The sequence below is a fragment of the Brachypodium distachyon genome, chromosome 4 (assembly GCF_000005505.3).
Source record: "Brachypodium distachyon strain Bd21 chromosome 4, Brachypodium_distachyon_v3.0, whole genome shotgun sequence".
NCBI lineage: Eukaryota > Viridiplantae > Streptophyta > Magnoliopsida > Poales > Poaceae > Brachypodium > Brachypodium distachyon.
In genome coordinates this window covers 18,386,659-18,405,968 of record NC_016134.3, presented here as the reverse complement: position 1 = coordinate 18,405,968, position 19,310 = coordinate 18,386,659, and the positions used below count along the sequence as shown (strand labels likewise).

At 44.0% G+C, this 19,310-nt stretch overlaps 3 protein-coding genes across 3 annotated transcripts; 1 reads left to right on the top strand and 2 right to left on the bottom strand.

The window, feature by feature from the left end:
• The first annotated feature begins 2,637 nt into the window (after positions 1 to 2,637).
• Positions 2,638 to 8,881, top strand: LOC100830558 (succinate dehydrogenase assembly factor 2, mitochondrial). Its single transcript, XM_003577468.4, has 4 exons — positions 2,638 to 3,007; positions 3,120 to 3,246; positions 8,392 to 8,460; positions 8,544 to 8,881. Exons 1-4 carry the CDS (start codon positions 2,814 to 2,816, stop codon positions 8,685 to 8,687), a joined length of 534 nt encoding a protein of 177 aa, XP_003577516.1. The 5' UTR covers positions 2,638 to 2,813; the 3' UTR covers positions 8,688 to 8,881.
• Positions 8,882 to 9,039: 158 nt separating this feature from the next.
• On the bottom strand, positions 9,040 to 13,544 carry LOC100830251. The gene is made up of 15 exons (XM_003577467.4): positions 13,234 to 13,544; positions 12,410 to 12,504; positions 12,207 to 12,320; positions 11,992 to 12,096; positions 11,816 to 11,887; positions 11,446 to 11,558; positions 11,208 to 11,339; positions 11,050 to 11,118; positions 10,860 to 10,947; positions 10,674 to 10,745; positions 10,496 to 10,596; positions 10,274 to 10,391; positions 10,128 to 10,187; positions 9,474 to 9,584; positions 9,040 to 9,407 (listed from the first exon to the last, which is right to left on the bottom strand). Exons 1-15 carry the CDS (start codon positions 13,433 to 13,435, stop codon positions 9,297 to 9,299), a joined length of 1,563 nt encoding a protein of 520 aa, XP_003577515.2. The 5' UTR covers positions 13,436 to 13,544; the 3' UTR covers positions 9,040 to 9,296.
• Positions 13,545 to 15,554: 2,010 nt separating this feature from the next.
• Positions 15,555 to 17,116, bottom strand: LOC100829949. Its single transcript, XM_003577466.4, has 4 exons — positions 16,655 to 17,116; positions 16,502 to 16,560; positions 15,953 to 16,070; positions 15,555 to 15,822 (listed from the first exon to the last, which is right to left on the bottom strand). Exons 1-4 carry the CDS (start codon positions 16,861 to 16,863, stop codon positions 15,744 to 15,746), a joined length of 465 nt encoding a protein of 154 aa, XP_003577514.1. The 5' UTR covers positions 16,864 to 17,116; the 3' UTR covers positions 15,555 to 15,743.
• Between the last annotated feature and the right edge of the window lie 2,194 nt (positions 17,117 to 19,310).

Genomic DNA, 19,310 nt, shown 5'->3' with positions numbered 1-19,310 from the left:
AAAATCACGAGCGGCCCCTTGGCGGCCTGAAAATTTCGTGCCGGGGTCCTCAGAAAGCCAGAAATTCACAACAAAACCTCAGCAGCTTCATCATCCTGCGAAAGAAGTCCCCCGATCTCCAAACTTCGCAAGAAGACCTCCGTGGCCTTGGTTTTTCACAAGACCTCGAAATGTCTGTTTCTTCAGAAATAGACTTCACGACCGGTGAAGCCTCGCGAAGGAACCCACCTGGGTTTGGTTTCTCATCGAGAAACTAGCCTAGCCAGTGGTTCTCCACGCAAAAGATTCTAAGGCCCTAATTTTCTGCTGGAAAAATTCCTAGGAGCCCTTGCGATGTGTCAAAATTCACAAAGCCGCAAATTTTGTGCAACAAGCCCACCTAGGTCTATCTTCCTCCTCGAGGAAGGTTACCTAGCTGGTGGCTCCCCAACGCAACATCTCCAAGGTCACTCCCGAAACTACGAGTATCTCACAAGGCAGCCCACCTAGGCCCAGTTTCCTCGTGAAACCTACCTAGCCGGTGGCTCGCCCCAAGGAGAGCTACGCTCCAGGTGTCGGAAGAAGAATCTCAGCGTGCCATCAACGTTGAAGTTGACCCGAAGGCATTCCCAATGCCTCCGGCTCAAGGGGGCTACTGTTGTAATATAATAAAATCCTTACATGGGCCGGGCCACAATTCTACGTGGCGACGACCAAGTCAACTAATCCCAAAGACCGATCAACTTGCCAACAAGGCATAGCCATGCCAACTAGGCGCCGGTCAAAGAAGTCAACGAGTCAAGCCTCCCATGCCATGGTCAAAGGAGAAGGGGAGCTTGAGTAGGAGCCAAGAAAGGTGTAGGGATGAGTTTACCACTTTGGCCTCATTTTTCCTCTCCCTCAAGGGTAGCTATGGTCTTTTGTCATGGACCCCTAGGCTATAAATACCCCCCATGGGATATGTATCATTCACTCTCCATTAGAATAAGATCAAAGGGGAGAGTGCTAGAGCCACCTAAGGAGCCCGCTCTCGAGTGCTTGGGTTGAGCCTAGTCTCGACCTCGGGGACGCGACTTAGGAAGCCTAGTTTCGAGGTTCCGGGCCGTCTAGTACGACCTCGACTCGAAGTAGAGGGATCGTGTTAGTCTCGAGGGTATTTCTACCTCGCTACTTGGGAAGACAAGTTCGGCCCAAGTTCGAGGCGGTCCCTAGAGATCTCTCGCCATAAGTGATTTGGGAAGACGAGTTTGGCCCAAACACGCGGCTAACGACCCCCACGAAGCCTCTCCTAACATAGGACTAATTCGTACCCGTAGGGTCGACCGAACCTATTCAAAAAATATCGACGTGTCAACTTGTCCAAATGTACGGCAACCTTCGCTATAAGGCCGGCGTACACCCCTACATACTATTCTCGCATTTGTGCCATCGAGCATTGGCACCCCATACTCCTGTTGTTTTCTAGAACAACAACAGGAACAAATGATAATAATATGATTCAATTAAAAGAAATATGAATATTGTAGGACAAAACGAATTTATCATTCATAACACCTATGCTTATGCAGCAAAACAATATATATGAGTAATTTTGATGTACGTGTGCATCAAAATATGCTTATTTGCCAGATCTTAGGAAGATTGACATACATGTATGAAAATATGTGTACTTGGTGAAATATTTATATAGGTGAAGGTGAAAAATCCTAGGTATCAAAATATTAAATTTAAAAAACCCACCAAAATGGATTGCTTGTGGTCTACAACACATGATGTGAATGGTACAACAAAACAACACATTGAGAGTTAAGATTTCAATTTGCCACCGCATTGCAAATTTTATGCGAAAAACATCTACGATCGAGGCAGCTCGTACTAATTGCACTGATCATTCGCTAAGGGCGTCTCAATGTCAGTTCTGAAAGCGGCGCCCACTATCCAGGCAGTGGGGGCTAGGGCTGGCTAACGAGCATGCTCGTTCCGTTAAGAGCTCGGTTCGTTAAGAGCTCGGATCGTTAAGATCGTTATCGTTAACGATCTGAGACCATTGTTCGGTTCGGTTCGTTAACAGCTCGCGAGCGCTCGTTAAACACGTTAAAAACTCGTTAAGAAAAATATATGGCATGTTGATCTAATTATTTTGGCATTACCTATTTGCTTGGGATAATTTTTGGCAGCAAACAAAATATATCAAAAGCTGTACAACGCTATAAAGATTGGATATAACACAACAGAAGAGAAATAACAACACAATACTGACATCAAAATAAGTTTCAGTAACCACTCACAAAATGATGTACGAGACGAGCTCGCTAACGAATTTAACGAGCGCTGGCGAGCTTGCTCTTTAAGATCGTTAAGCTTAACGATCTGAAAGAGAAGCCCTGAAAGAGAAGCCCTGTTTGGTTTTTTAGTTAACGAACCGAACTCTTAACGAACCGAGTTAGCGAGCTTCAATAAGATCTTTTCTTCCAGACCCAGCGGGAGCGTGGATTAGGGTTGTCCAACTATCAAATAATCCTGCAACATTTGCCCTCCAAACGTGGAGCCCTTCAGGCAGTAAACGTATTCCTGACATCCGCCTTCCACGGCAATAAGCGACTCCCAAGTTGCGGAAACGCCGGAAAGGCAACGCAAAGAGGCTTTGTCGTTTGGCCGAGAACGCTGCCACGCCGCACCGTCCCGCAGGCGCCGCGCAGCAGCCACTCCAGCCAGCAGCACCAGCAACAAAACCCCGACTCGTGAAGAGGCGGCGGCGGCAGCTAGCCACGTCGCGCATCTCCCTCCTCCGCGATCTCTCCTCTACCCTCCTCTCCCCGCTCGCCTGAGTTGCCATGGCGGCCACGCTCCTCCGCCGGGCGCTCCACCTCCGCCGCGTCCTCCCCTCCCCTTCCACCCACGCCCTCCTCCCCGCCGCCTCCCAGCGCCTCCTCTCCGGCTTCACCACCACAGCCTCCACTCAGCGGAACACCGCCGCTACCCCCATCGACCTCTCCTCCGATGAGAGCCGCCGCCGCCTCGTCAACAGGTGCTCCCTCTTCCTCCCTTTCTACTATCGATTTCTCCACCTTTGGGATCACCAAGGAGGACGGTCCCTGATTTGAGATGTCGGGTCTGCGTGTACGTGTTGTGCTTTGCAGCTTGGTGTACAGGAGCAAGCAGAGGGGGTTCCTGGAGCTGGACCTGGTCCTCGGAACCTGGGTCGAGCAGCACATACGCTCCATGGATGAGGCCAACATCCGCTCTCTGCTTCAAGTCCTCGACCTCGTAAGCTATCCTGCTCCTGCCACTCCTCTTATCGTTCGTTGTCACGCTATAGTTTGGTGTGAGTGGCGATTTGTCTGATTTCTGTACAAACCGGTGTCCACTGTGATGCTCAATTGATTTTCGCCCTGTGTTACCGTTGGCACGGTCAAATTGGCTCCTAACCATCCCAGGCTCCCAGCCAGCGTATCTGTGTAATATACAGGTTAATAATTGTCAGCAGGGACAAACTGTATTGCTCATGCATCTTTTTGATGTTGTACCCCCTCCGATCCTAAATTCTTGTCTTTGAACTAAAACAACGACGACAAGAATTTAGGGTGGGAGGGGGTATGTACCTATTCACAAAGTGTGCAGTCCGTTGGCAGCATTGCAGAAATGTTATTATGCCCCCTAGTTCTAGTGAAAATCTTAAAGTAATTTGGCGGCTGGATACGTAACTTGGGCAAAACCGAGTATTATCAGATAGGATTGGGGAGGAAGAAAGCACATGAGAGAAGCATGAGCTTGACTTGTTTTCAATTCGATTATTCGTGCCGTTGCCAGGAGGTGCTAGGGAGCAGAGCCTGTGATGCCAATTGTCAAAGACATATACGTCTGTAGTATCTATGTAACACAAAGTTAAACCATACTTCTGTTACCAGTATAGTTATGGCAGCTAACAAACGAAAACCCTATGATGTCTTTTGACATCACAGGATACATGTAGCTTCGCCACTGTCCGTTGCATGGTAGGGATTAGGGAGTATTTGTACCCAACCGCACACGGTCCATCTTTCATTTGAATCAAACAAATTCCTCCCCCAACGCCGCAACGTTGGTGGCTTGTAGGTGGCAGTCGGTTCGGATTTTCCCAGGCGAACCTATGCCTTACCCGCCACCCGAACCCGACAGCCTGCCCGTTGCCCGGCCGCCAACTTGCTCATGGGCATAAAACCATACCCGTATCCGTACCCGACGGGTTACCCAACGGGTACCCATCAGGCAAGAGCACAAGTCCAATGTAGAAAGCACACGGTGCAGTTCAAACTTCAAAGCACACACATACAGAGCATTATTGCTCAAATTGAAAGCATAGTGCATCACATACACACACAATCTGTTCGGCTCACACAGTTAAAGCACAAAGTGCAGTTCAAACTTCAAAGCATCATAAAGAAAGTTTGATACATCATTATTTTGACATGCTTAAGCCGAAAGAAGCAACAGCACAGCAGCATTTTTTCACCATACTTCAAATTTAATCTTCTTCCTCTAGGCTTCAGTTATGATGGCTTCATTCTCATCCTGGATATGGAAAGATAAATAAGATTAAGAATTCAAATCAAAGATACGGAGAGAACATGTGCTGCACTGTAAAATCATTGATTAGTTGTAAGAATATGTTACCATGATTTCTTCATCATCCTCAAGAACAGTTTGAAATTCTGCAAAGAGGGTTGAATTGCAATCCCCTAATGCAAATATTCCTAGTGAACCAACAATTAGTAAAGAAATAACTCTTGTATAAGGAAAGCAAAGACATCATATAGAAGATTACCTAACATGTCAGCACTAGACCAAGCTTGCATACACATAAGGGCTTAAGCCATATTTGGTGCAAGCTGACTACGATGTGCACTTAGTATCCTCCCACTAGTGCTAAAGGCAGATTCTGACGCCACGGTTGTTACGGGAATAGGCAAAATATCATGAGCCATTCTTTGCAAAGAAGGATACTTGATACCTCTAAATTTCCACCAAGTAATGATGTCCAAATCTGTAGCTCTAGGGAGAGTAGGCTCTTCCAAATACAAATCCAGTTCAGTCCGCAATTGAGCAGCAGAAGTAACGGGCTGCGAGGACATATATTGATCAAACAATTGAGCCACTAAGGCAATTCCAGCACCTTGGAAAACATCAGCAGTGCTAGCATTCTCTGGTGTATTTGTATACATACTCTCAGAAGTTTGATATTGCTCCAACAAATCAACCATTAACTTCTTTATTTTTTCCACCTCCCTGTTTGCATGTTTATATCCATAGAGAGAGCCAAACATAGCCTGCAGCATGTGAAGCTTATATCTTGGATCAAGGACTGTTGCAACAGCCATCAGACCGTGCACATCTTTCCAATACTTTTCAAACTTTAATTTCATTTCCTCCGACATCTTCTGCACAAGCTGATTCTGACTAGTACCCCATTGCCTTATAGCCAAACGAATGCTACATATTTTGGGGAAGAAGGGATTGGATGTAACATATTTTGACCCAGAGAATAGCTCAGTGATTTCAAAGAACATTTTTAGCCTATCACAAAGTTCTGATGCCAATTTCCAATCTTCTTGGGTTGGGCAGCAAGTAAACAGTTCTTCACGTGTGCTTAGCTTTTCAAAAATCAGAATGTAACGTAATGCAATGATTAACATTGTATAAGTTGAATTCCACCTAGTTTTACAATTTAGGTATAACCTTTTACTATAGTCAATGTTCAGAGTGGGTGCCATCTTTTCAAACTTCTCATGCCTTTTAGGGGTGGCTGACCAAAATGCAACACTATCACGAATCCTTCCAATGCCAATCTCCATCACTCTCATTCCATCTTTCACAATCAGATTTGATATATGTGCACAACAACGCATATGCAAATATTTACCCTCGACCATAAGAGATTCAGTAGCCAACTTTTCTCACAAAATGTCGACAACCTTATCATTTGTTGTGCAGTTGTCAAGAGTATGGTGGATACCTTCTTCTCAAGAGGCCAGTCAACAAGACATTCATGGAGGGCTTGACATATAACGTCGGCATTATGTGGGCATGGCACATAAACAAACCTAATACATAAGAAACATGCAGGTTCAGATTCACAATGATTAAGAAAACATTTCAGATTGATAGTGATAAAGAAACAACTCATAATCACAATGCTTACCTCAAATGAAGCTCTTTAGTTGCAAAGATTCATCAACAAAGTGTGCGGTGACTGCCATATACCCTTTCTTTTGATGGCCTGCAGTCCACAAGTCTGGTGATGGCTACACGATTTTCTAAATTTGCGAAGTACTTCACCATCTTTTCCTTTTGGGCTGCATACATGATTAAAATATCCTTTCGAATGGTATTCCTTGAGACCATCTTGAACAATGGTTGCAATGTTGAACAGAATTTCCTAAAACCATCATGATCAACCATAGCTAAAGGATATTCATGAACACAGATCATTAATGCCAGATCTTTCCGAGCAACTTGGTCAAAAATAGTGTTCTCTAAATTGACTTTACCACAATCACCTTTCAACAGCCTCAAATTTTGTTGCTGTAATCCTACTGGTTCACTCTTAGCAGGACAAGCTGTCAAATGAGTGTCCAAATGTTTAGTGTCATTATTACTGCCTGCACTGAGCCAATGTTTACAATACATGCACTGGGCTTGCAATTTCCCTCGTATCCATCTTTTCTTTAACGCATTCCATACAGGAGATGTAAGCTTCCTCTTTTTACCACCTCTTTTAGGCCCACTAGATTCATCTACTTCATGAGGCAGTACCTTGTGGTGCTTGTGTGTGGACAGTGTCACCTGTACCTTGTGATTGTGAAGCCGATGAGCTCCGGTCACATTTCCGCCCATCGTTGAGCTTTGTGCTGCTTGTGAGGAGCTATTACCCGGTGACGCCATGCCTGCTGCTCTTGCTCTGGTGCTCTGCGCCTTCGACACGCAGCCGCAGCTTCGCCCTCCTCCGACTCGCAGCTGCAGCGACGCAGTCGCAGCTTTGCCCTCCTGCCGGACATGGCCAAGTATCACTTGAGCCTGGAGGTGGAGGGTAAATGGAGTGGAGTGGCGGCGGACTGGATCCTGGAGATGGAGGAGAGAGTGGTGGTGCGAGATGGATCGCTGGAGGGGGGGAGAACGGCGGCGGGCGGACTGGAGGGAGGAGTGGAATGGGTGGTCTCGTCGCCTGGAGCCTGGAGGTGTGCTAGGTTTAGCTGATGCATTTTTGGGCTATTGGGCTGGAGGAGGAGTTGGGTTGGGTAGGCAGTGAGTTTAGATTCTTTGTTTTTTTTAATGACAGTCAGTACAGTACCAGCTTCAGCAGCTTACGGATCCGCTTGTCATATAATTAAAAGTAATATTTATTGAATTAAGTTATTAACCGGGCGACCCGTCGGGTACCACGGGTATAAACCTATACCCATACCCTACCCGTGAGTAATTCGGGCGACCCGTCGGGTATACACATGGGCGTAAACATCGACCATACCCGACCCGAATCTTGCCCGTGGGCGAGATTGCCATCTTTACTGGTCTGCCGCCAATTTGGTCCTTCAGCATCCTCTTACCCAGTGTAGCTCTGCCCATGGTAGCCACAGCGGTGCTCACAGATTTATACATAGTTTTTTGGGTTCGATTCCACATGTTGCATGCTGCAAGTGTTAAATATAGTTTGATGTTCATAGGTCTCTCTGTAAGGCTCTGACTAGACAATCACTCATTCACTTTTAATGGATTTCAGTTTCAGGGTTTAGTGTCTTAGATTTACCTCTCTGCCAAGAAATCTTTCTCAAAAGCATAGGTTATTCAGATGTCTTTCGTCTGCAGTCTTATCTGGTTCTGTTGTGACGCACTGCATAATGAATATATCAACTTGCTCTTATGGTGCCAAGCATTCAAATCATCATTTGAACATGATACACAAAATAGCTAGTTTCTGGTGATAGATCTCTGACCTTCATCTCTGTCTGTGTTAGTTTGTTGACAAATAATATCAGATGCCAATTTCAGTCCATATGGCTGTTGTAACATCCCCTCTGTGCTTGGGTTGAATATCTCTGGTACTAGCTTTAGTTCTTCTGTGAATCATGAGGCAGTTGCAGAACATCATAAAATACTCTTCCAGATGATACAGTGATTTTACCTTTCTCAGCTGATAGAGTATCTGTTCTTCGGTTATAATCTCTACTTCAGGATTTTAAAGTGTACTATGCAGAGCATGTTCTTACCGATTAGCATTTAGTGCTAATTTATGGTAGTCCTTCACTGTCAGCCGCTCTAAATAATTTATGCACCTCAATGCTCTTGCCTTTTCTGAGCATCTTCCATACAAGAATTCTTGTATGCTGCTTTATATGTGCAGACTGGTTCTAATTATAGAATGGTTTGATTCATCAGGAGAATCCAGATTTGTGGAAATGGCTTACTGGTCAGGAGCAACCACCAGAGGCTGTGAACTCCAATCCGGTATGTGATACCGTAAATAACTATTCTTCTGTCATGTTGATACTCTCTGGTTGCTTCTGTACTGATAATTTCTGCCCAAACAGGTATTTATTGCTATTAAGTCAAAGGTCACAGATAACCTGAGCAAGCACGCTTCTCCGGAGACCCGGTCAGCACCTGGTCAGCCATGGGTGAGAGGGTGGGATGACAAGAGAGGCATAGATGGACCTAAGTACGGAAATCAGTGATGAGATGCTTGAAATAAAGCGTACACATTAAATAAGATGATCTTCTCTTCATCCTTGTTATGATGCTTGTGTAGTATAAAGTAAATCATGGTGAGCATTACATAAGATCATCTTAACTTTCATCATTGTATATGATGCTTGTGTAGAATAAAGTAAATCATGGTAAACAATTGGATTCATTGCATTTGTGCTAATATGCTTTCCTCGTTACTATTGAAGAAAAGGGAACAATTGTAGTGTTAACATGTAACCAAATGTCTCCTCATTCCAGTTCCTAGTAATTGGCAATATATTCCATAAATGTAATGCCTGAAATCTTTAATATCACGCTGTGCATCATAGGGTCGGTGTAGAAGCAAACAAGAATGACAAATATCTGGATGTTGACGTGCAAATCACTTATTACACTTTATACACAGGGAAAATAAAAATCTGAAATAGATCGCTCTTACTTACACAACAGATGAATGAACGAAATAATAACACGAGGCAACTATAAGATTACATGACAAAACAGCTGTAAGAAGAAACTGCCTTCGTGGATTAATAGCACAACAGTCCTCCGAAATCTTCAGAGAAGGGGACATCATTCTTTGCACACTGTAGAACCTAAGGACCAGCTGGGGCTTGCTGGGCACGGATCACCATTTCTTCAGTGGTAGTCCCTATAATCTCATTTGCCCGCTTCAGTGGAACACATAAGATTCTCCCGATCGAGTCCTGGGTACAGAGTTACTCTAAGAATCGAAACTTTTGAAGAGATCTGTATTCAACCAGGAGCCTTACCCGAGAAACAATACCAAGCTTCTCTAGCTTCTTGACAGCATCAACGACATCGAAATTGCACTCGACACCAAACTCTTCCTTGATGAGCTGTTCACAGCGTAAATCAAGATCCTGCAAAGAACAGTAAACAGTATCCTTAGGGGAAGTATACTTGCTTCAATAAAGCAAGCCATACAAATGCTTCTAGTGTGAGACTGTTTGCTCATACTCCCTCCGTCTCATATTAAGTGGCTTAAATTTACTCAAATATGGATGTATCTATGCCTAAAAAGCGTCTAGATACATGTATTACAAAGTCACTTAATATGGGACGGAGAGAGTATGTGCCAAAAAAAGAATTTACGCAATCAAATGATGAATGTTAACGAACTGTGATGTCACAGAAATTTATCCAAGTCTGTTACTGAAAGTTCAGATGAATCAGAAAATATTTTGTGCAACTAGACTACAGGAAAATCATGGTCATGTCAGCATATTATTTACTCAGCAAGAAAATAATGGAGGCACAAGCTGTGGTGCAAATGCAGTAAAAGCAGATTCAGAAACATTAATGGAGTAATAAAACAAAATGAGGTAAACAGTAGACTTTAATCTAACATAAAAATTGGCAGCATAGATGGCAAATATGGAATTCTCTCCACATAATATGCTTACTTGTATAGTTGCCTTTCCTTGCTCCATCAAAATATAATAAGATACGATGATCTCTTTAACCTGAAAGAAGTTTCGGAGATGTCAGCAGACCATTGCACGTACAAGACCAGCTACACATAGTGAAGAGACTGTCAGTGGTTCCGTACTTCTTGCTGGATAACGTCATCGCACAAGTGCAGAAGTGTTCCTTTCCCACTATCAAGCTGCTTATCATACATTGATTTGGTAATTAAATTCTGATAAGTCACCATATTTGCCTGAAACCTGTTCAGCAAGAGACAATTTTATCCCATGGAAGTGTCAGGGTATTAACCATTTTGGTACACAATTGTCATTTATCAAATGGCACTATATGTTAATTCACTTACGTGAAGTAGATTTTAGCACAGTATCCAACCAAACCAGAAACTATTGCTGTCACAACCCATATATCAGCCTTTGGCATTTCAAGAGAACCTATTAGAGTGACCTGAGAATAAGATGCGTTTGAGATGGTCAAAGATTAACTCTCTAGCATGTTTGGTATCTAAAGCATAAGACACATACCAAACCAAGCACAGCAGAAATAAGAAACTTGACCCAATCCATAGGCGTTAAACTGGGGTTCTTCTTCTCTGGCTACATCACAAGTACTAATGTCAGGTATGTACTGAGAGGAAATAAATAAACCTGCCAAAACTATATATGCTGCAAACATCACTTATGAAGCGCACATCAGGCAATTTGTATTACCAAGACTAACTCCATGTCAGCCATTGGAATGTTCTTGAAATGCTTCACAAATATTCCTCGATCTGGCTTAGTTTCTTTGCAAGCCCTCCTGTAATCAGAATAATCAACTGCATCAATATGTCAACTCTGAAGGTAAGAAACTGCGTTGTTATTTAAGCAAAGACAATGGAAATGTTCACAGCATATTTACCTATATACCACGATCATCCTTTCAAATGTAGGCTCTTGAATTGTCATCTGTCTTAGTAGATTCTTTATGCTGCCATAAAAAGGACAAATACGGATTGGATGGTGAGTTCAATTTTCGTCAACAAAAATAATAATATAAAGCGAGTCCTAATCTAAAACCTCAGCTCCATTTTTTCTAGGCGAATGCGCTCAACAAAGAGGTCAGCTTCTTCTTCTTCATTAACTTCGTCAGTCTTCTTTGTGTCCTTTTTTGGCCTTAATTGCCGCTTCTTGGAGAACAGTTTATCAATCCTGTTGTTAAAATAGAAATATGTCATTTTAGTGCATTATCGTATTAAAAGATACGTTCACTTTAGGGGGAAAAACATGATGCTAATTCTGGATCACACTATCATACATTGTGACTTTGAGCAAGAATCTCCAAAATCGTGATATGATTACATCTACTTTCTCCATGAAGAAGTAATCTGTTGTCAGGTCGATTCCAATGCCTCGACGGAAGACAATATACTACAAAGGCATGGTTGAGGTGATCAGAATGCATATAAAAGATTTTCAGAACTGAAAACTGATTTCAACATCAAATGCAACTTCTACATGTTGGTGAGTTATGGGTAGCAACTAAAAAGAGAGGAAGTCATTATAACATTAGAACAAAAAAGCTGGTTTCCTCCTTTTTATTTTCCTATTTATCAATGCATCCATCATCATGTGTGAAAGAAAAGTAAAATGTAAAGCAGATACCACTTAGGGTCCGCGACGAGTACCTTATCAACGAATGCTGGTAGATTATCATGAGGGTGCTCTTTAAAGTACTTTGTCAACAACTTCTTGTCTACCTACAATCGTGCACAAATTAGTTAAACAATTCAATGTCTTGTGAGCACAAATAGTTGTGATCCTTAATCTAAACTGGTACAAAGGTACAAAAGTAGTTTCTGACCTTAGATTCATCAACTTTGATTGGAAGGTTCAAAAGATACTGTCCAGAATGAGCTACTTCATTCTCTTCATCAGATAACAACTTGAAGTTGCTCTTATCCATTATCTACTTAAGACCAGGAATATATTTTGGAACAGAGCGAGTATTGTTATCATCAGATAAAATCTCAGAGATAACATATATTAAAACGAAAAAGATGCAGATTGTGGTCCAACCTGAAATAGATAAGTCAAAAAGTTGAGTTCAAGAGTTTCAATCTCATTGGGTGTCAGGCTCTGCTGCTCCAAACTCTTCTCACCAGAAACAGGATCGAATAGCGCGTACAATTGCTGAACCACAGAATAACTATTCAGCTAAAATAAACTATGCAAACATGGAGACAGTTCCAGAATAATTAGAGAAGAGAAGAGGGGCCTACCATTAGATCTTCGAATTGCAGGAGATACCATGCACGGACGGTGTACTCCACCCTCTTACATAGCTTCATAAACTCGGCACGGTCCTTGTCTTGCTCTGAAGAGTAATTCAGGAACATGAATCAGCTATGTTTTTTCGGAAAAGGGTGAACTCTCCGGCCTCTGCATCGAAACAATGCACACAGCCATTTTTTTTACAGAAACACATAATTGCAAAATTATATCAGCTATGTGAATGTAAACAAAACCACACCATTTCAAGTAAACAGTACCAATAAAATTCATATAAAACCAACTCATAGAACTACAAGACGACATAAAGATATTGGATTAGAGCCTCACTTAAATGAAGTGGAATCCACCCTGTCCGTGATTCGTGCTAGAACGCATCAGTGCCGAACTGTTTTCTTTTTTGCGCATTTCCTTTGGGCAATCAGCTTGTTTTTTTTTTCCTTTTTTTTGGAAAGGGGAAGAATGAGCTAGTAAAAAACCCCAAATGGTATTTTTAGCAGAGAGAACAACAATCTATCTAACTAACATTCTCCCAATGTTCCAAAGATATCGTTCCAATTATCGCCTCTTGGTCCGGTCATGGCAATTGGAAATGAAAAACAAGTAAACGATGGATAATACAAGATACGGAGAGAGATCATTCCTCTATGGTACAATCAACCTGATCACCGTAATCGCAACCAAAATCAACGATTTCCCGTCCCATTATCAAGGAACGCAATGCCTCCGGGGCAGCAGGCAGGCCAATGCGACGCGCGCAACGATCAAAGCAAACCCAAGAGACGGGCGCGGATTGATAGATAGGACATGATACCGATGAGGTAGGCGAGCTTCATGGCGAGCTTGGGCTTGAGGATGGGGATGACGGACTCCCTCTCGAGCCGTATGACCTCCTTCACGACCCCGTCCTTGGTCTCCTTCGCCTTGGCCTCCATCACTGCCGCCGCCGCCGTCCCGGGCCCGTCAGGCTTCTTCCCCAGCGCGTCCAGCATTGGTCCTGGCGACCGGAGAGACATATAGCAGAGGCGGCCGTGGCCGGGATTCGAAACTTGGGGTCGAGGGAAGGGATGGAGTCGGTTTGCAGGAAGATGGAAAGCGATCAATGTCGAGGCAGAGGGCCAGGGAGAGAAAGAGAAAGAGAGCCTTTTGTTGGTACCACCCGTGGCACCAACGCTCTGTTGCCAGCCCGAGAACCTTGCCATTTGCTCTCTCTCATCCTTGAAATGTAACGCGGAATGAATCTATGACCCTGAAAAACATCGTAGTATTTCCAAAACGAGGGTCTTTTGGTGCAAACGAATTTCAAGAATTTTTCAAATGATTCTAATTTTGAGGGATATATTTTCTATATGCCTCATCTCGAAGCCAAATTTCTTTTGTTTCCTTGAGATCCAAAATAAGTTTGGGTATGCATTTTCTTATGGTGCAAACAAACATCTTCTATTTCCTATTTTTGTGTTTTGAATTTCCATATGATTTAACACGGCATGTCATTCTATTAAATTTGGGAATGCTTGTACGGTTGAGAACCAGGTGGTGACTATGATTGTTTTGCAAAATTGTGCCCGATAGTAGGATTTATTCTGGTGGTGTTGGCATCTCATGAATAATACTCCGTCAATTAACTGACGCGGGAAGGTAAGCATTGAAATTTCTCTTACGTTTTTTAATTTTGTTTGATTCATCTTCTTTGGGCTCCTTTAAGTTGGCGGAGGCTGATTTCAAAGGGAGGGGAATAGCTAAAATGAACCGGCAAAGATGAGGCAAACACGAAAATCACATAACGAATCCGTCTCTGAACTAAACCACTCAAACGGCAGGCAATCGCCACAATGCCACGACATGGGTGTATATGCAAAAAGTCAGCATCTTTTGGGGTCCCAAGTTTTTAATATTTGGGTTATAAACGGTTATACTTAACATTTGCTTTGGCCCATCTTAACTTAACGTTTTATTGGCCACATGTCTCCGCGGTTGGATGGGTCCCACACCTTTTTATACTAGATGATGTCCCGCACGTTGTTGCGAAAATTTAAGTTAACATACGTGAGCTTTGAGAAAAAATTTAGTTAACACACGTGAGTGAAAAGGAGCAAGAAAAAAGTATCCAGTGAAATTGTATAATGGAATTGTATGATAGATTATAGATTTTTCAATTAGTTGAGATAGCTTGATGAAAAATAGTATGCATGCATGTGCAAAAAATATGAGTTTCCCATTAAATAGGTGTGAACAAATTAATGATGTGGCATGCTTCCATGTTGAGAGAAATCAAGTAGTGGTTTTCTCCTACTTAGATATAGAAGATTTCTAATTGTTTTGCTCCTCTCCGGCTGTCTCCAAATCTGCGCTGACACCTCCCAATCAGCACCTAGTTGCCTCCCAATCCCCGCAACCCTCCTATAAAACCCCCACCCCCGCCCCGCACCCCTCCCCCCACCTTGCCACGCACCCCGCCGCCTCATCCTGACCCGCTACGTTGTTATGAACCCTCCCCTGCTGCCGCCACCGTCCACCGCCACGGGGCGCGGCCAGGGTGCCGCCTCATCCTGTCCCGTGGAAAACTCCGTTGATGCTAGGGCGGTGCGTTTTTGCACCGCTCGCACAGACCAAATCGATCCTCTTTACCGTCGTTCAAATCGAGTTGATGACTCGTTGACCATCCTCGAGAACGGCGGTGCCGCCGCCCAGGAGATCGTCCGGGACCTCTGGCAGATCCAGGAGCTTTGTACCGCTCGCCTGAGGGATTGGGAGATGGAGGAGCGCGCCGTGTGTGAGGCGGAGAGCACCGGCAGCGCCCCGACGCCTACCTGACGACCTGAGGGAGTGATCCTCGTCTCTGATGATGAGGATTAGTTTAGATTCATTTCGTATTACTATGTTAATTTAGTTTTCGGAAATGTATGCAAATCATGTGTTTTGTAAGGGTGAGTTGCACGGCGATGTTCCTTCCCACATGTTGGATTCGAACTGATCCAAAGTCGAAACTGATTCTGTGAATGTTGTTTATCAATATAAATATAATAGGCTTTCGACCAAAGAAAAGAAAAATCTTCGCAATAGTTTTTTTTTTTAGGAAATCTTTGCAATAGATGGCTATGTCCCAGGTAGCGGAACTTTTGGGAACCAACCGTGCAAAGGTCAAAATATAGTAGGCATTCAATATTTCAGCATGGCTAGTTGTGGACCAACAAAACAATACTCTATATTCGTTCTATATGACCATACGTATACAGAGAGGCAAACGTACGGCAGAAACAGTCTTAAATATTTCTTTTCCGCACACCAGGCGATTTTTCCTTTTCTTTCTTTTCTTCTCTTCATCTAATAGACACTGTTCAGGTAGAAGAATAAGGCGGCGAGTGCAACGATCCCAACGGCAATACCGATAGGCAAAGCTTTCCTGCAATGAGCAAAACACATTTGCCATGTTCACTATCAGTAATACTACTAGATTCCACTCTACGGAAATTGAGTTAAAAATCAAATAGATGTATATGAAAGGAAAGCGTCTTGAATTTACAGTTACTTACCCCACGCTTTCGTCCTTCTTCAGCTGCTCCTTGCGTGCCTTGCGTGCGTCGGTGGCGTTGGCGTTCTTGGCCACGGGTGGATCGTACGGCCTGAATCTTCTCTTGGGAGCAGCACAGACTGCATCCAAAAGCAGTGGTGATCGACGTTTCGTTAACAGGGTGAATGCCATGTATCCTTATATGTGTAGTACGGAGTAAGAACTAAGAAGTTCGTTTTTCTACAGAATTGAATTAACGACGATCACCATCAGAAATACGAGTGCAAAACAAACAAAGAACCCACGTTCTTCACCCTGAACCTGGTTCTTGCGTGCGTCGGCGGCGTTGGCGTTCTTGGAACACACTCGTACGCTGATTGGTTGTTGCAAAAAACTGCTGTACACTCACCAATATTAATGTTGTGGTTTCTACCAAAATCTTTTGTGGTCAACAATTTTTGTTAACAATTTAAACCAGTTTCCACGTTAATCAGTATATGTGCCCATGACATGACATGTATGTATACAGTACAGAGATGTCTGTGAGATATGGATGGTAAATTATTCTCACCAGGGCAGAAGTAATCATCGGACTGCTTCTCGAACGGAGTCCTGTCCTTGTATATGTACCTGCAACATGAACACAACACAATCAGAGTCACCACACACACATCCAAGCAGAACACCGCGAGTTCACTTCACTTCACCGTCGATCCCAACTCACCCGCAGTCCCGGCAGATGTAGGCCTGCTTCGACGCGACGCCGCCGAAGCGCATCGTGATCCGCGCCGCCGATGCTGAAGCCGCCATGGACGTCGCCCTGCCCGGCAGCCGCACCGACAGCGGCGGTGCGCAGAACGCCGACCGGAGCGCGGGCCCGGCCGCTGGCGCCGCGCGCAGCAGCGGCGACGGGGACTGCAGCTGCAAGGCCATTGCTGCAAGCTCTTCTTCTTCCCTGGCGCGCTCCCTTGTGTTCGAGCACTCGACACACAATCAGCAAAGAACCACCGATCGAGGAGGGGATAAGAACGAGGGACGATGGTTGGTGCTTGGAACTTGGAAGTGTTGCCCTTTTTCCTTTTTGCTAGCTCTCCGGCTGGTGTGGGCGTGCACGAGAGTCGAGAGATGAGATCGAGGGGCGAAGAGCGATGTGGCCGTGTGGGTAGCTTAGTGGAGATGCTGGGGACAGTGTGGAAGCTGCGTGGCGTTCGTGGCGTCCCTTCGCTCGCTATCCCTTTCCTCTGGACGGGGCTGCCACTTGTTTTGTTTCTGTTTTTTCAGTAGTTCTGTAATACTCCTACTTCATCTTTTTCGAAAAGGAGCGTGCACATTTTTTTTCAGGAATTCCAAAAGGCAAGGCACGAGCTCTCTTTCTCACCCGATCTGTCTAGGCTCGGCGATTTTGGGCAACAGAGCGAATGAAAATAGAGATGGAGGGAGTATAAAGGGCTGTTCTTCGCCGATTTTAAAACGCTAAAAAAAGAAATAATGCTGCAGAATACAAAAAGGTTGCAAAAATAAACCAGACATCGATAAGAAATAAAAAATAATTCTGTCTTCTTTTTGGGGGAAAAGATTTATTATTTTTATACATTATCTTGCAACGTATTTTTTTTAGGTTCTATTTTGGTTTCACGTCAACATGCGGATCGTTTACCACACATAATAATGTTCATCTGAACATCATGGAGGTTCAGAGGCAGCTTCAGGTCCCATTTCATATGGAAATCACTACTCTTGTTTGTTGGAAACGAATATATGTTCAACAATGTCAGGCCATCTCTTTTCAGATGCAAGAAGATATTCAAAGATGAGCTTAATCTCATTTTCCACAGAGCTATAAGAAAGAAATATTCTCATTTTCGTAGCTGGATAGACAATTTTAGATAGATTTGCCTGATAATTTTTGGGTATCAGCATTGTAAATAACTTTTAACTTTTTACTGATATATTGTTTTTCCTAAAAAAACATACGGTTCGTCTAGTAAAAAAGTATGAGGAAATTGCATGGCGGGTTCATTAACTTGACAAGGATATTCACTTTCATCCACTAACTCGTGAATTTGAAAAGAGCATCCATGAACTTGACAACTTGGTTCAAATTAGTCCAAATTGCCGAATTTGGCCTAATCTACGCCACACTAGCCGCCGACGTGGCAACGTAGGGTGTTTTTCGCAATTTTGCGAGTGACGTAAATTTGCACTTACCCCTGACAATCCTATTTTGTCGTCCGGCGGTCTAGGCAGCCACGTTGCTCGAGAAAATTACATAAAGCATTTATGTTCATGTCTTCTCCACCATTGGGTCTGTCCCTCTTCTGTTCCATCCTGAGCCCCAAGCTTTCTAGCCTCAACTTTTGGTCCATCTCAATCTCCAAATTGACAGCAGCGTTCTCATTTCCTGGACGAATACGTTGTCGATGCAAAACAGACAAATGCTAAAAAAAAGACGCAAAGAGAGAGACAAACTCAATGCAAAGGAGATGAACGGGAGAGATGCACTAGAAGCTACAATTGCTCTCCTCGACGTCTCGAGGCCAAAAAGACATGGAGTCGCCGGTCTCCATGCGAACGACTCCATCGACTACAACCACTCGAACGCCGACGAAGGCTTCAGCGTTGCAGCAGCTACGAACAAACCCTTCGATGGAGTAGACGGACGATGGCAGCGGCGGAACAGGGGCGAGAACTTCAGGAAAAAAAGAGAGGGGAATTTGCTTTAACCAGAAAATTGCGGCCTCTGTTTCTCAAAAAATAACAGCCGGTAAGAAAATGAGATCTACGAACATTCATCAGACATTCAGACGGCCCACCGTAAACTCTAATTACGTGACATCCCTCGTACCCTCCCGATAAAAATAAATTCCAAATAGAAAACGACCTTGGCGCCGTCTTCCCCTGCCTCCTCGCGCGGGCCGCTGCTGCGAAACCCTCCTACGCCGCCCGCAGCCGCGCACCCTCCTTCGCCGCTGCCGCCGGGACCCCGACCCGCTGTAAACTCGCCGCCGCGATCCACTCCTCCACCACCGCCCGCCGCGCGCCCTCCTCCTCCGCACTCCATCGCCGTCGCCATTTTTCCAACAGATAAGACCTTGGTGGTCGTGGAGGCACTACTTCTAGAACACTCAGGGCCTCATCTTTGTTGTTGACAGCAAATCAGAGCGTATTACACTATTATACTGAGGCCAGAGTTGAGCGTTCACAGAATGCTGAATGAGAAGTGCCATATAGTTGTTGAAATATTGGATTGTGTTGTCTTCTGTACATGCGCACCCTAATTTTAGTGAAACCATGTATTATTGAAGTTTTTTTTTATAGATCAACAAGATCATAGCCTCTGCTCCATTTCATTGTAGGACTGGTACTATAGATATGGAGAA

What these genes read in the sequence shown, in the direction of transcription:
- LOC100830558 (XM_003577468.4), top strand. Translation starts at nt 2,814, where the DNA reads ATGGCGGCCACGCTCCTCCGCCGGGCGCTCCACCTCCGCCGCGTCCTC. An exon ending in TGCTTCAAGTCCTCGACCTC is followed by an intron (nt 3,247 to 8,391) that starts GTAAGCTATCCT and finishes TTGATTCATCAG; the next exon opens with GAGAATCCAGATTTGTGGAA. An exon ending in AGGCTGTGAACTCCAATCCG is followed by an intron (nt 8,461 to 8,543) that starts GTATGTGATACC and finishes CTGCCCAAACAG; the next exon opens with GTATTTATTGCTATTAAGTC.
- LOC100830251 (XM_003577467.4), bottom strand. Translation starts at nt 13,435, where the DNA reads ATGTCTCTCCGGTCGCCAGGACCAATGCTGGACGCGCTGGGGAAGAAG. An exon ending in TACCAGCATTCGTTGATAAG is followed by an intron (nt 11,559 to 11,815) that starts GTACTCGTCGCG and finishes ATGCCTTTGTAG; the next exon opens with TATATTGTCTTCCGTCGAGG. An exon ending in CTAGAAAAAATGGAGCTGAG is followed by an intron (nt 11,119 to 11,207) that starts GTTTTAGATTAG and finishes TTTTTATGGCAG; the next exon opens with CATAAAGAATCTACTAAGAC.
- LOC100829949 (XM_003577466.4), bottom strand. Translation starts at nt 16,863, where the DNA reads ATGGCCTTGCAGCTGCAGTCCCCGTCGCCGCTGCTGCGCGCGGCGCCA. An exon ending in TACATCTGCCGGGACTGCGG is followed by an intron (nt 16,561 to 16,654) that starts GTGAGTTGGGAT and finishes TTCATGTTGCAG; the next exon opens with GTACATATACAAGGACAGGA. An exon ending in AAGAAGGACGAAAGCGTGGG is followed by an intron (nt 15,823 to 15,952) that starts GTAAGTAACTGT and finishes TGCTCATTGCAG; the next exon opens with GAAAGCTTTGCCTATCGGTA.